General features: G+C 40.3%; 1 protein-coding gene across 2 annotated transcripts; it reads left to right on the top strand.

Moving 5' to 3' along the window:
* Positions 1–289: 289 nt before the first annotated feature.
* On the top strand, positions 290–11,841 carry CCDC32 (coiled-coil domain containing 32). Of its 2 annotated transcripts, none has more exons than XM_081290821.1 (4): positions 290–423; positions 3,094–3,346; positions 7,616–7,772; positions 10,911–11,841. In XM_081290821.1, exons 2-4 carry the CDS (start codon positions 3,106–3,108, stop codon positions 11,050–11,052), a joined length of 540 nt encoding a protein of 179 aa, XP_081146947.1. In that variant the 5' UTR covers positions 290–423; positions 3,094–3,105; the 3' UTR covers positions 11,053–11,841. The 2 variants fall into 2 exon arrangements, with proteins under 2 accessions (XP_081146947.1, XP_081146946.1); XM_081290820.1 differs by having other exon boundaries at positions 301–406.
* Positions 11,842–15,465: the final 3,624 nt, after the last annotated feature.

Here is a 15,465-nt window from a genome sequence, read left to right on the forward strand (position 1 = left end):
GGGATGAAGGAGATAAACGCCAGCCCGGAAAATTGCTCAGGGGACAAGAAAAGTCAAAGGTATTGAAAACTGGGCTACTGTAACCCAGCAGGGGATAAGAAGGTGATGCTGGAATCTCCAACTCCGCAAGAAATCGACCCCACACTTGGGCAGGAATTGGCGAGGAGGCGGGGCTCCCGACACGTGACTCCTCTGTTTCCTGGCAACCACAGCCCCGCCCACCTCTTCCCCGCCTTCTGCTCCTGGCTTCCTCACAAGCTCCCCTAGACCAATCGACTCACACAACGTCGCCAGGTCGGATGATAATTGGAGGACTGCTGGGCTCCGTCACTTGGAGACTCCGCCCCTCCCTGTTTCTTCCTGCTTACCAGCGAGAGACCTGAGCCGAGCGATCCCAGGTTGCTGGGTAGGTGATTGCGGCAGGTGAGGAGGGCTTGGGGTGTCCAACATTTTGTATTCCCTGTTCTGAACTGACCGCAGAAAACCAGAGGGTGTCGAGGACCTGATTTGTCGTCACTCCCAGCCAGTCCTTGAAGCCAGAGCGACTGAGGCCTAGAGTCTGGATTCAGGGTTTCCTGAGCGGGTCCAGACACCTGTGGCCAGGGTCTGGAGGTGCTCCAGTGAGAGCTAAGTTTTGGTTGGGTGTGTTCAGAGGCGAGTAGGTTCCTCATTTCATCTGGGACACCGTGGCATATCTGTCTCTTTTACCTTGGGCCTTTTCTATGACTGCTGGGCTCTGTCGCTTGGAATTTTTCAGACCTTGCGCTGAGCAACCTTCCTTCCTTATCGCAAAGACTTTTTTTTTTTTTTTTTTTTTTTTTTAATGTACTGATTTTGCAGTACTGAGGCTGGTCTTCCCACATGCTAGTCAAACGCTCTACTCCTGAACTCCTGAACTACATATCCAACCCTTTTGGGGCTTTCTATCCAACTGCCTGGGCCACCTGAGTAGCTGGGATTTCAGGCGTGCGCCACCACACCAGACTCTATAAGACCCTTCAGGGAAGGTGTTAATCTGAACTATAAACATAGCTGATTATGCAAGCTCCCAGGTTCTTTAAGTAGTCTTTCCCATCTGTCCTTGCTTGGGCTGCTTTCAGCGTCCCAGACAGGCAGAATATTGGGTACTGGGTAAAAATATGGATTTTGGAGCAGCACCAGTGGGGTCTCCAGTCAAAGATTCATCATGTATTAGTAATGTGCCCTTAAGCAGCTATCCTTTTGAACCTGTTTCTCCATCTATAAAATGATGAAAATGCCTATTTTTCAATGTTTCTATTAAATGCTAACTACCCCGATCTGAGCATTACACGTTGTTTATATGTAGTGAACACTATACCCCATAAATATACACAATCAAAATGGTTATTTAGCTGGGTATAGTGACACACACCTGTGTGTCATCCCAGCGACTTGGGAGACTGAAACAGGAGACAGGAGATTTGCAAGTTTGAGACCAGCTTCAGCAATTTAGCAAGGCTCTAAGCAACTTGGTGAGTCTTTGTCTCAAAATTAAAAAAATAGAAAAGTGGCTCAGTGGATAAGTACCTCTGGTTTCAAACCCTGGTACCAAAAAAAAAAAAAAAAAAAAAAAAAGCCTAATAATTTAAAAGTGAAAAAGATAAATTATGAATTATAGACCAGCTGCTACATGTAAAGACCAATGGCCCTTGTACTATGAGGGTACCCTCTGACAGACAGTCATGCAGCACTTTTACTCTCTTCATGTCTATGGGACTGTGCAAGTGCTTGTCTGGGTTCTGTTGAAAACAGAATTTAATTGGCTAAGGATAGAGCAGTTACATTTTGGAGATCTTCAGAAAAAAGCACGGCTTTTTGTTCACACTGGAAGCATCCTAGAAATTCCTGTGCATGTGAAAGAGAGAGAGGGAGAATATATAATATAAGCCAGGGGTGGTGGCCCACACTTGAAATCCCAGCTACTTGGGATACTTAGGCAGGAAGATTGTGAGTTAGAAGCCAACCTGGGCAACTTACTGTGACCCCATCTCAAAAACAAAACAAAACACACACGCAATGTAAAATTTTAACCATTTTTGTGTGTACTGCTCAGTGGCATTTATATCATTATATAGCTATAACCATTATTCAGCTACAGAACTCTCCAAATAAAAACTGTATCCTTAAGAAATAACTTCCCAAGGCTGGGGTTGTAGCTCAGTGGTAAGTGCTCGCCTAGCATGGGTAAGGCACTGGGTTTGATCCTCAACACCACATAAAAATAAATAAATAAAAATAAAGGCATTGTGTCTACCTACAACTAAAAAAAAAGAAAAAATAGCTTTACATTTTCCCTTCTCTGCAGCCCCTGATGACTACCAGTCTATTTTCTGCTTATCAGCTCATATGAGTAGAATCATATAGTATATATCCTTTTGTGTCTGGGCTTATGGAAAGTCCCTTTTTATTTATTTATTGTGGTGCTGGAGCCTTGTGCATTCGAGGTAAGCACTCTACTAACTGAGCTATATCCCTAGCACCTTCCCCCCCTTTATTTTTGTTTATTTATTTTTAATTTTATTTTTGGTACCGGGAATTGAACCCAGAGACACTTAACGAAGTCCCATCCCAAGTCATTTTTATTTTGAGACAAGATTTTTTTGTTAATATATTTTATTTTGTCAATGGACGTTTATTTTTAAATTTATTTATATGTAGTGCTGAGAATGCAACCCAGTGCCTCATACATGCTAGGCAAGTGCTCTACCCCTGAGCCACAACACCAACCGAGACAGGATCTTGTTAAAGGGCCTCACTAGGTTGCTAAGGCTATTCTTAAACTTGCAATCCTCCTGCCTCAGCCTCCTCCCAAGTTGCTGGGATGGAAATTTCATGAAGACAAACTTCATTTTGAATAACTTGATGAATGCAGAGCTAGAAAGGAACTCAGTTGCCCTTTTGACATCTTTGTACCTAATATGAATTTGATGGAAGATATTTTATTTTTTTTGTTAAAAGAAACGTCTTAAAATCCTATTACCTTCATTAATGGACAAATAAATATGTGAGTGCCACACATTTATACTGTATTCTTAAAACTAGTTCTTACTTACTTGATCTTCTGTTTTCCAGCTTAAATCCCAAATGAAAATGTTTGAGAGTGTTGACTCTACAGCTACAAGATCTGGCAGAGATCTCTGGGCCGAAATCTGTTCCTGTCTGCCAAATCCTGATGAAGATGTTGCCAACAATGCCTTCTCGGACTCCTTTGTGAATTCTTACCCTACAGGTGAAGGCCAGAGGGAGGCAGAAAACTTTGCAGTCCAGCCAGCTATAAAGCCCTGGGCTCCCTTGCAGGATTCAGAAGTATATTTAGCATCTCTAGGTAAGTTAGCTTGCTGGCGTACACTCTTTTTAAAATCAGAAGCTGGTGGTTTTAGAGGAGCATGTTGAAGTTCTCTTGAATCAAACTTGGTTTCCTGTTCTCTTTTTTTTTTAAGTCTTTGATACATGTATCTGTTAGATGTAATTCTAGGGGTGTTTCAGTTTTGTTATAGGAAAGGATCATCCTCACTTTTCTTGCACATCCCTTGAAGCAATTTTTGTCACCTCCTACCTTTAACCATTTCATCTAAATTCTGTACTTTGGGATTTTATTTATTCATTTGGCCGTATGGAGGATTGAACCTAGGGGTGCTATACTACTGAACTAAATCCCTAGACCTTTTTATTTTTTATTTTGAAACAGGGTCTTGCTAAATTGCCCAGACTAGCCTCAAACTTGTGATCCTCTTGCCCTAGCCTTCCAGGTTGGATTACAAGCATGCACCACTGCACCTGACTTAAATTCTGTTTTATTTCTTGGCATTCTGTAGAACCCTCTTGCTTACTATTATTGGCCTGCCCATATATTCAGGTAACTTAAAAGTGTTAAACTATGCCATCCTGATAGAAATGCTAATGACCCCAAAGCTACATGGAGATTTCTAATGGTAGAGCTGGAAAAATTGTTATATTATATAGATTGATTGTTGGAAATGAGAAGGCGTGTTGACATAAATTCATTTTATCTCTTATTAGCTATTTTATTTTTCTATATATCTTTATTTTATTTATTTGTTTTTTAAGTGGTGCTGAGGATCGAACCCAGCGCCTCACACATGTAAGGCAAACACTACCAATTGAGCTACAACCCCCAGCCCCAGCCATTTTATTTAAAAAAAAATGTTTCTTGTATACATTTTCAGTTCCGTGTCCTGTGGCCATAATGTAAGTATCTAGAGAGATTCCAAACATAGGAATGAAATTCAGATTGTTCCATGCTAGGAGAAAGAGAAATGTCAGCCTAATTTATTTTTTAACTGATACATAAAAGCATAAAAACTGTACATGTTGCCTGGCATGGTGGTACGTGTTGTAATTCCAGCTACATGGGAAGCTGAGGCAAGATGATTACAAATTTGAGGCCAGCCTCAGCAACTTAGTGAGACCTTGTCTCAAAATAAAATTTTCAAAAACAGGCTGGGGCTATAGCTCAGTGGTAAAGTGCCCCAGGTTTCAATCCTAGTTTTAAAATATAAAAAATAAATTAGGTCTGGGATTGTGGCTCAGTGGTACAGCGCTTGCCTAGCATGTGTGAGGCCCTAGGTTTGATTCTCCAGATTACATATAAATAAATACAATAAAGGTTTATTGACAACTTAAAAAAAAAAAGAAAAAAGATTTTAAAAGTAAATAAATTAAGGGCTGGGGTTGTGGCTCAGTGGTAGAGCGCTTGCCTCACACATGTGGGGCACTGGGTTCGAACCTCAGTACCACATAAAAAAATAAATAAATAAACAAAATGAAGGTATTGTGACCATCTACAACTAGAAAAATATTTTTTTAATCATTTAATTAAAACTACACACATTAATTGGGTACCATGTAATGTGTGTGCATGTTTTTTTTTTAAATTTATATTTTAGTTGTCGTTGGACACAATACCTTTATTTAATTTGTTTTTATGTGGTGCTAAGGATCAAACCCAGGTTCTTGTACATGCTAGGCAAGTGCTCTACCGCTGAGCCACAACCCAGCCCCCATGTAATGTTTTGATACATGTATATGTTATGTAATATTTAAGTCAAGGTAAGAATATCTGTTCTCCTCAAGCATTTATCATTTGTTTATGGTGAAAACTCTCAAAATAATTTCTTCTTATGGTATTCTTTTGTTGCTGGAACATCTATCACAAGACCAAATCTTCGAACTCATAATTTGAGGAAGGAAAGGCAAGCCAGGGAGAAGGAGCTTTTAATGAAGGACGGAGAGAAGAAGCAGAGCTTATATGATTGCTAAGGAATACCTTGGGAGAACAAAAAGAATTTCATTAATGGCATAATGGAGGGAAAAAAATAGGAGTAAAACAGTTGGAATGATAGAGAATAAGAAAGATGAGGGAGTAATGTGAAATTTGGTGGGAAGTCACCAAAGAGAATAATGATGCTTGCAGCCATGTCTGAAGGGGTTGAAAGTTCTGCTTTCAGTAGCCAGAGCTCCTGCTTAATAATGATAAGGAGAAACAACAACAGTCTGAGAAAGCTAAAGAACCAGATCCATTGGCTTGTTAGTACCATGTGACTGGGGTTATTAGAATACATATATTCTAATATATGCCTCATGGAGATGGTGATGATTTTGATTGGCGAAGACTGACTTGGAAAGTTACAACTCCACTATTGTCATGTATGTAAGAAAGAAAAAAAAAAGTTACAACTCTACTACACTTTTCTAAAATCAGTTAAGAAACTAACTGGTAATTAAAATTTCCTTCTCTGGAGAAAATGGGAGCCATTTATGTTTCCTAGGAAAGGGGCTGGGTGACAATGGCAGGCAGGTTTGGAGTATGTAAACATGTCTGTTTCTGCCTGCCCTGTTGAAATCATACCTCCTCAGGAACTCAGCACACTCAGAGAGGGGAAAGCCTTTTGTAGCCCAAAGTATATTTTTCACCATGACAACCAAGGCCAGACAATATGAAGATTGTTTCTATTGCCAGATAAACATGTATCAAAGAGAATCCACTGGTAAGAGCAATAATTAAAAATGTAACCAGTTAAACATGAGGTATGCATAACCCCTTTTATATCCTTAAGGAAAAAATAAAACCCTTCACTTTTATTTACTATTTTATTTTTGAAACTTTCTTTTTTCCTTCACATTTTAATATTTATAAACTGTAGGTTTTTTTATACAGCTGAACTCTTACAGGAACACAAGTGCTTATTGTTTTATCAGTGGATGTTAGCTGATAGGACTTGTTTAGAAATGAAAACAGGATTGCATTGCATATCATATAAGTTTCTGTTGATTCTAGGCTTAATGTCCATTATCCCCTCCATACACACAAAAAAGCCATTATTTACCCATGCAGAATCATGCACTGCTTAATCATAACTGCTTAACAGAGATGCATTCTGAGAAATGTGTTGTTAGGTAATTTCAGAATTGTGTGGACATCATAGAGTATACACACTCCAACTAAGATAGCTATGTTATCAGTAGGTGACATAATCTTATGGAATCACCATTGTAGATGTGGTCTGCTCTTGACCAAAGCATCTTTTCTTTGGGGAGGGGATACCGGTGATTGAACTCTGCACTCAACCACTGGCCCACATCCCCAGCCCTATTTTCTATTTTATTTAAAGACAGGATCTCCCTGAGTTGCTTGGTGCCTTACCATTGCTGAGGCTGGCTTTGAATTCATGATCCTCCTATCTCAGCCTCCCAAGCTTCTGGGATAATAGGTATGCACCACCAAGCCCACAGACCAAAGCATCTTTATGTAGCACATGCCCATATTATAGTTGAAGAAAAGACTAAATTAAGGAAAAAGGTAAATGGTGGTATTCTTTCTTGTGTTCTTCAAAAGGGAAAATCTGTTCAACAGTTATACTTAAAATGCAAAGAAGAGTAATTAAACATCTATCATCAGGAAGCCATATGGACTACTCTCGGAGGGATTACAAGATGTTTGTTTTTATTAGGCTCCAACATCCAGACCACAAACTGAGCAACTTTTTAAAATGTTGGGAGATTCTTTTTCTTTAATCAAGAATTTAATCACATAGAGATCTTAAAGGTCTCTTACCATTGAATTCTCATCGAGTCAATTTTAGTGTCTAATGAACCATTGGATCTCTCATCATTTTCTCTAATTCTTTCTCATGAGGTTTGGAAAACCATTCATGTCACTGTAACAAGAAGAAAAACCATTTACTCCTCAGAGACATTATTTTCAAGGAGTTGGAAAACAGACGATAGTATATACATGTCATACCAGGAAAAACAAGCATTCCTTAGAGAGATACCTGCTGGGCTTCTGTGATTTCAAAGAAAACATGCCATTGATTTATTTATGAGAACCCATGACTTTTCTGTTTTCTTGAGTTAAACATTTATTTGATACAATGCAGGATGAGGACATTATGAAGGAAAAAGAAGTATGTTCAGTTACTTTTTATGTGACCTTTAAAAATTATCTCTTGTACAGGAAATGTGAATATTTTCATCAGTGAGAGACTTGGTAAATTGGCATTTTTCATTGGTAAATTGGGATTTCATTTCACACTCACTTTCTTTGTTAAGCTCTGTTTTCTCTTCTCTTTAGAGAAGAAACTTCGAAGAATCAAAGGTTTAAATGAGGAAGTCACTTCCAAGGACATGCTTCGAACCCTGGCCCAAGCCAAGAAGGAATGCTGGGATCGGTTCCTCCAGGAGAAGTTAGCATCTGAGTTCTTTGTAGATGGACTTGATTCCGATGAGAGGTAAATTGATTTCCAGTCCAATTCCAGTCTGTTTACTGAGAGCACTTCTTCTCTAAAGAATTCAGAGATAGTGACATCTGAGTCCTGATATTTTTACTTCCTTTTTTTTTTTTTTTTTTAAGAGAGAGAGAGAGAGAATTTCAATATTTATTTATTTTTTTAGTTTTCAGCGGACACAACATCTTTGTTTGTATGTGGTGCTGGGGATCCAACCCGGGCCACATGCATGCCAGGCGAGCACGCTACCGCTTGAGCCACATCCCCAGCCCCAACATTAGTTCTTTTTTTTTTTTTTTTTAAATTTGAGCCTCAGCAACTTAGGAAGACCCTTTTTATTTATTTTTATTTATTTATTTTGAGAGAGAGAGAGAGAGAGAGAGAGAGAGAGAGAGAGTGTTAATATTTATTTTTCAGTTCTCGGCGGACACTTCTTTGTTTGTATGTGGTGCTGAGGATCGAACCCGGGCCACATGCATGCCAGGCGAGTACGCTACCGCTTGAGCCACATCCCCAGCCCCAACATTAGTTCTTTTGAGCTAAAATCAGCCAATACCCCGACTACAAGTTAGTCACAGATTGAATAGAGTAGAGGATAACACCTCATATTGTAGCTACTCAATAAATTTGTGTAGACCAAATGAATAAATTTATTAAGCAGCTACTGTATGATGGCACTATGCTTGGTGTTATGAGAGGGTTGTATAAGAAGTTTTAGCCTTTTAGCAATATTTTTGTTTTTGTTTTTGAGTTTTAAGTCCTCAGATAGAGACAGACAACAAATATATATAAAGATTACCTAACAACAAGAGGCAGCATAAGAGAAGAGCTAGATGAGTGGAAGTGATAGAATGTACTTTGGAGTTAAGAGATCGTTGAGCTCCTCCTGGCTCTGGTGTTTGTACCAGGGAGGAAGGGAGGGCCTGAATGATAACCTGTGGTGATTTGGATATTGGCATTGTGCCACAATAAGTTGTTTGGTACTTAACACTTGGGAATTTGACTGTCCCATTTAACTAATTGTACGTTCTGGAATAAATAACCTGTGTGTGCTTCAGTTTCCCAATCTGTACAGTGGGATTGATAGCTTTTATCTCATAAGGTTGTTATGAGAGTTAAATGAGTTACTCTGTGTAAAGGCCTTAGAACACTGCCTGGCACATGTTAAGCACAATATAAATGTTAGCTATTGTTAATGTTATCTTCCCTAGCAGAATTTTAAAGTTTGGTAAGAATTTATTCAAAATAAAAAGTAATGGAGGGAGCTCATTAGTACATATAATTTTTATGTTTTATCAATTAAAATAAGAAATTTAATTAAAAAATGCATTGGGGAATGAAAAATTGAATTTTAACCAAAGGTTTATGCTTTTATCAGTTAAAAAAGGAATTTAATTAAAAAAATTCACGGAAGAGTGAAAACTTTAATTATAACCAAAGGTGTTAGGGAAATATGACTTAACCTAAGTTTGCAAGATATCATTAATATTGATATTGAGAGTCCCATCATATCAGATGAAGATGCTGCTGCTAAAATCAAGGACAGTGTGTGAATAAACTTCATAGTTGTATTTTACTTTTTAATTTGCAAAAGCACTTTCACTTATATTATCTCAAATATTGGATCAGCATGCCCCCAAATCCTTCAGAAATTAGCATGGCCTCTAAGGTCAGGCCAACTACCTTCTGAAGGCTCATAAAATAAAATAAAGTTTGTTCTTTTCTCTCTGAAGGCTCAACCTAATTGAGCTATAAACTGCCTCAAACATAGGTGATTTGAGGATGTATAGATTCTGACCTATTAACAATTTGGTGTTTGCTTATAGTCTCTCTCCTCTTGCATATCTTCCTACAATCCACTTTTGAGGAAAAAAAAAAAAAGACAAAACTTTCTTCTGTATAATTCTCCAGAAAGAATGATGTTTCTTTGAAATCAGAGTAGCACATTTTTGTGTATTTATCCATGCTTAACATAATGGGGCTCTCCCTTTTCTATAGAAATAATTTGAATAATTCTGTGAAAGGATAGTTGATGAAAATTAATATCCCTATCACACCTGATTCCCCTGAGCCATGAGCATGAGAGTCAGTCAGCCGCTTGCTTCACTCTCTGATGATTAGATCTGATCCCCATGCCTACAACGGTGGGAACTCTTCTTTCTATCATCCTTCAGGACAAGCACCATTTGTTTTCAAACTTCAAAGTTTATGTTTTAAGTAGAGGTCATTTTTCAGTGGACTCATGTGGGTCTTTGCATTTGTGAGGGCCAAGTAGATGATGCTCCTCCTTGTGTGCTTTTGTCAAAGAAGTAATGGCTAAGAAATCCAGCTGTCCAAAGCACCATTCCCCCATACACTGACAAATGTCTAAAATCTGCTGTTATGGCATTGGGCTATTAAAGAGCATAGAATGAGGTTTACATTATTTCTTATCATTTATATTTTTCTGTAAATGTCTAATAATTGTAAGGTGTAGGAGCCTGGGTACTTAGGGAAGGTGGGAGGGTGGCTGTGAGCCTGACAATCATCCTCTCTCTACATAGGCAAACACAAAGAGCCTTCTGGCATAATGGCCATTCTTTTGTGGGGAACATTTGCAGCTCAGATGTTTCTATCTTGGGGACTTGCTATGGGATGAAATAAACAACACACACACACATATAGGAAATATTGCACTTGCTACAAATATAAGCACTATGTATATAAAATTGAGCCTCAGATGCCTCAGGTATGAGAGATTTAAAGAAGCTCACTTTTCTGCCTCGCTAATAATTTCATATTTATTTGAGTGTTTCCTCTCCTTGACAATTTCTCTCCTCTTCAGTTTTGAGGAAAAAAGGATAAGACTGAGGCATAAGCTCTTCAGCTATTCTCATCAAGCCTTCAGAGGCTCTGCCTTTGAAGGGGGCCTGGTGCTGCTTATAGCCAAAGTGCCCACTAGGGGGTAAATTATGCCGTGGAGCTGCCAGGATGCACAGCTGTCAGAGGAGCATCGCTGTTCTCCCGTGTTAGCAGTGAAAAACAATTGCAGGAAGGAATTGGTGGTGGGAGGGAAGGCAATATTTGAGTAACTGAGCTAATCATTAAGTGATTAATCATTGAGGTCTGATAAAGCCACCCTTTTCTTTTGCTCTTTTGTAGCACCTTGGAACATTTCAAGAGGTGGCTCCAGCCAGATAAAGTAGCCATCAGCACAGAGGAGGTCCAGTATCTGATCCCTCCAGAGTCGCAGGTTGAGAAGCCAGAGGTGGCCGGGGACAAGCCAGGGACAGCAGAACAATAAATTACATACACACAAGCTGAGCAGCTGTCTCAGGTTCAGAGGGAACAGCAGAGAGCTCAGTGGCAATGGCAGTAAGGAGAAATCCAGGGAGGGTAAAAGCCCAAACCTCCACTCCACAAAGCAAACAGCTGCAGGCCCCTGAGGACTTGCTTGGGGCTGGCATGTGTGACTGTCTTGGATGAAGTGACTGACCCAGTGAGTGCTGGATCAGAATACTGCTTTCCTCTGTGTCTCAGTTTGACTGAGCTCTGTTGCTGGTTAAAATTCTGATGAGGATCTAGTGAAGGACTGGGTGTAAAAGTACTTGGAGACACTGATGCCCTTGTGTATTATGTTAAGTGAGCCACATTTTTTCTTGCCTCTTCTATATCCCAAGTATTCCCTTGGTGAATTGTCAGGGGTGAGTGGGGCTAATGAGAGTGAAGTCAGCTGCCTTGAATCCAAGCCCATGTGGAGCTTCCATAACAAATATGTAGGAAATAGAGGGACTCTGAAAAAAGAGGCTGGGCTTTTCCTTTGTCTGATTTTTGCCTTGTGGAGAAAATGGGTGAAAGAAGTGTGAAAATGTGGGTGTTTATATCTGTGTATATACATATTTTTATTTCATGCATGTCTTCTTCCCCAACTTCTTCCTGTGCCAGTTTCCAAATTAGATTTGTAAATATGGTTTAGTGCTTGACACTACTCCTGAATAGTTCCAGACTTTTTCCTTGTCACAGTTTTCCTGGCTGAGCCTGCACTTTCTTCCTTGTTTATCATACTCTTATTCATATAAACATACAAAATATCTGTTGTCCATATAAAACTTTTCTCATCAGAATAACTGTGTGTGGTGTTGGTGATTGGATTCCTCCCAGAGAGATGTTCCCAGGCAGTGGGAGGTAAAGATAAATGCATGCCAGTGAGGGGATCTGGTAACCTTTGCCTGTCTCCTGTTTTTAACAGAAGCCTCCCGAGGGTGATTCTGAAGCCATGGCCCCAGTGGAGCTTCTTCTGGGTAATAGTTTCTAAATCCCTAATGATGAGCAGAGAGGCTATAAAAATCTTCATTTCCAAATCAAGTATTTGCCTTACCCAGAAGGAATGGGGCTAACCAAGTGATTCCATATATTTGCTTAATGATATAATCCCCAAATATACATTTTTTTCATTGACTAATGGTATTAGCTTTATTCCTACTGATTGTGTGTGTGTGTGTGTTAATAGGGGTTGAACCAGGGTACTCTACCACTGAACTACATCCCCAGCTCTTTTTATTTTATTTATTTATTTACTTATTTGCGGTACCGGGGATTGAACCCAGGACCTTGTGCATTCGAAGCAAGCACTCTGCCAACTGAGCTATATCTCCAGTCCCCTTTTTATTTTTTGAGAGAGGGTTTTGCTAAGTTGCAGAAACTAACCTCAAACTTGAAATCCTCCTGCCTGAGCCTTCTGAGTAGCTGCAATTACAAGTGTATACCACCATGCCCAGTGATTTATGGGTACTTTGAGAAAACAGAACACTGACTATCATCTGGCCTCGGACCAAGCTTGGAGCTGCCATCTCTGCCTGGGATTCAGATACCATCAGACCTCACACTTCTTCTAGGACTATCTGATGACTTTCAGCTGGGTGAATAGATAAAAAAAAAAAAAAAAAAAAAAAAAAAAGACTTGAGATTTTTCTTCACTCTACATGATAAATTTTTTTTTTCTTCCTCAGTAACAATAATTTAAGGAAAAGTAACAATGAGAATCCTAAATACTCTTCATAGGACAGCTGGTCCTAGGGTGGTATGAGAATGTTTCTAAACCAGAAAATAGTGTTTTTATTATTCAAGCAAGAATCTAGCTTTTTCTTTTCCCTATCTCCCATTTTTTGTCTCAGAAAAAGACACTTTAGTAGAAAAGTTAGGGTATTGATCTAGAGGAAAACCTGGTGGAGGTTTGGGAGGAAGACCCTAGTTCTCTAGCCACCTTCTTGATTTTCTCTTTGAGGAGATCTTCACTGAAAAGGATCCAATGAGTTGTAACTATTGTTACAGTTGGTTTTGAGGTGACAGCTTAAGTGACGATCCTAAAAAGGTGAAACCCCATTTTCCAAAACCAAAGTTGATATTAGCTCCCAAAGCTAACTTATTAATATAGATTAAACTTAGGCTATTAAAGTGGTACTAAATTTGAAACCAAGAGTCTTGGATGCTATCTTTGCTTTGTGGCTTAGTTGTGGTCATAAATAAGTCAAATGACCTCTTTGTGTTCCAGTTCCCTTAGTAATTGGACTAACCATAGGAAAAATTGTATTGGCCTAAAATGCTGATCTGTTTCCTTTGGCCTTTTAAACTCCAAGGAACACCGGTGAGGATTTCTCAAATCAGATTTATAAGTTAGGAGAGCCTTATCGCCCAAAACTTTCTTTTTCACTTCTGTCTTTAGTAAAACTGACAGAACAAATGAAGCAATATTTAATCCTAAACTATAGAGCCAATGAAGGGTAATTACCAACAGAAGCAAAGCAGCAATGACCTGATACACCCAGAGAAGCTTGGGTTGGAGCCAGGGAGATAAGCTAAGTGAGTGTCACTGTTCTTTCTGGCACATGCTCTCAATCACCCAGTGCTTGGCAAGGTCAGTGGAGGAATGGCACAGGCTTATATCCAATACCTTCTCCAGAAATAGGCCCTGGACGTAGGAACAGCAAGTAAACATCCCACAGCTGTTGCTGAGGTGTATCCCTCCTAGACAGGCCTATCCACCAGGATGATTGCTGGAAGAGGGAAGAATCCTGGAGCCACTCCCTGGCCCTATTTTGGAGTGAGTCCTCCAGGCTCAGAACAGCCCAGTCCACAAAACAGCCAATATTTTCTTGAAAAATTGAAAACTATGCCAACCAGCTTGGGCCCTGTTTCACATTACAAGATTCAAGATGTAGCAACTATAGGTTTCTGGGGCTATTGGAGCCTCAGAGTGTTTTGAGCCTTGGAGCAGTTTTTTTGGATACTGGGGATTGAACCCAGGGATGCTTTACTATAGTGCCGCAGTCTGGCTGGGCACAAAATCACGAGCCACCACAGCCTTGTAGATTCAAACAGCAATTCTTTATTCCCGAACTCACACCGGCACTCTACAAGCACATTCTAGGGAAAATCCACACTTCCACTGGGCTCTGCATCCCAAAATACTCTCTGAATCCCACGAGAACTCAACAGGAACTCAAGGAGCAGGCGGGCGCCTGAGGCAGCAGGATATGCCCTATTCCCAGCAGGGTCCACCTTAAACCTGGAACCACCCTAAACCCGGATCTGCCCTAACCCCCCCCCCCATCCGCCCTAAACCCGGATCCGCCCTGGTCCTTGAGCAAGGTCACCTTTCATGCAATGTCACTGCAAATGACCTGGGTCCAAGGCAAGCCCATTTCCACAATGGAGAATCCTCCCTCTAAGCAACATGGGGTAGGCTGACAAGGAAATTGCCATGCGTCATTCTTACTTAGCTATGGCTCTCAGCACTACAGAACTACATCGCAGCCCTTTTTTATTTATTTTTTTTATTTTAAGACAAGTTCTCACCAAGTTGCTTAGGGCCTCACTAAGTTGCTGGGGCTGACCTCAAACTTGTGATCCTCCTGCCTTAGCCTCCCAAATTGCTGGGATTACAAGTGCACACCACTGTGCCTGGCACAGAGTGGATTATTTAAGGCATCTAAACAATCTTAGTTAAGCCCTTGCCATACTCCAGGCACTGTGCATGGTGCTGAATTAAAAAAACAACAAAAAAAACAACCCTGCCTTCCTACGAAGAATGATAGAGGGGCAGATAGGGCCTACATGACTGACACTGAGGAAATATAAGTGTAATGTGCTCTGAGAGCACCTGGGATGGAGAGGTGAGAGCTGGAGGCCAGTAAGGGTGGCGGGTAGAAAAGAGACAGTGTTAGGGAAGCTGAATGCAGAAAAACAGGTAGAAGCAGGAAGAAATAGAGGAATAAGAGTATGGGGATAAAAGAGAGTTCAAGAAGAGGAAAACAGCAGGTACAGAGGTCTAAGAGCAAAAGAGTTTGAAGGATCAAAAGTAGTTCAGTGTAGCTAAGAGCATAGAGAACAAAGGAGGAAGTGCTGGGTGTGGCGGTGCTCACCTGTCCTCCCAGCCATCCCAGTGGCTGGAGAGGCTGAGGTAGGAGGATCAGGAGGATGGAAAGCTCCAAGCCAGCCGTCCCAACTTAGTGAGACCCTGTTTAGAAATTAAAAAAAAAATGCTGGGGATCTGGCTCAGTGGTTAAGAGCCCATAGGTTCAATCCCTGGGGGTGCGGGGGGGGGGGGGAGGGAGAGAGAGAGAGAGATGGGAAGTAAAAAGAGGTGAGGTGGGAAATTAATAAGTTCACCTAGGATGGACTTTATAACCATGGTAAGGAGTTGGGAATTCATTATGGG

Source organism: Spermophilus citellus, assembly GCF_964194105.1.
Source record: "Spermophilus citellus genome assembly, chromosome: 4".
In the NCBI taxonomy this organism is placed as follows: domain Eukaryota; kingdom Metazoa; phylum Chordata; class Mammalia; order Rodentia; family Sciuridae; genus Spermophilus; species Spermophilus citellus.

What these genes read in the sequence shown, in the direction of transcription:
- CCDC32 (XM_081290821.1), top strand. Translation starts at nt 3,106, where the DNA reads ATGAAAATGTTTGAGAGTGTTGACTCTACAGCTACAAGATCTGGCAGA. An exon ending in AGTATATTTAGCATCTCTAG is followed by an intron (nt 3,347 to 7,615) that starts GTAAGTTAGCTT and finishes TCTTCTCTTTAG; the next exon opens with AGAAGAAACTTCGAAGAATC. An exon ending in GGACTTGATTCCGATGAGAG is followed by an intron (nt 7,773 to 10,910) that starts GTAAATTGATTT and finishes GCTCTTTTGTAG; the next exon opens with CACCTTGGAACATTTCAAGA.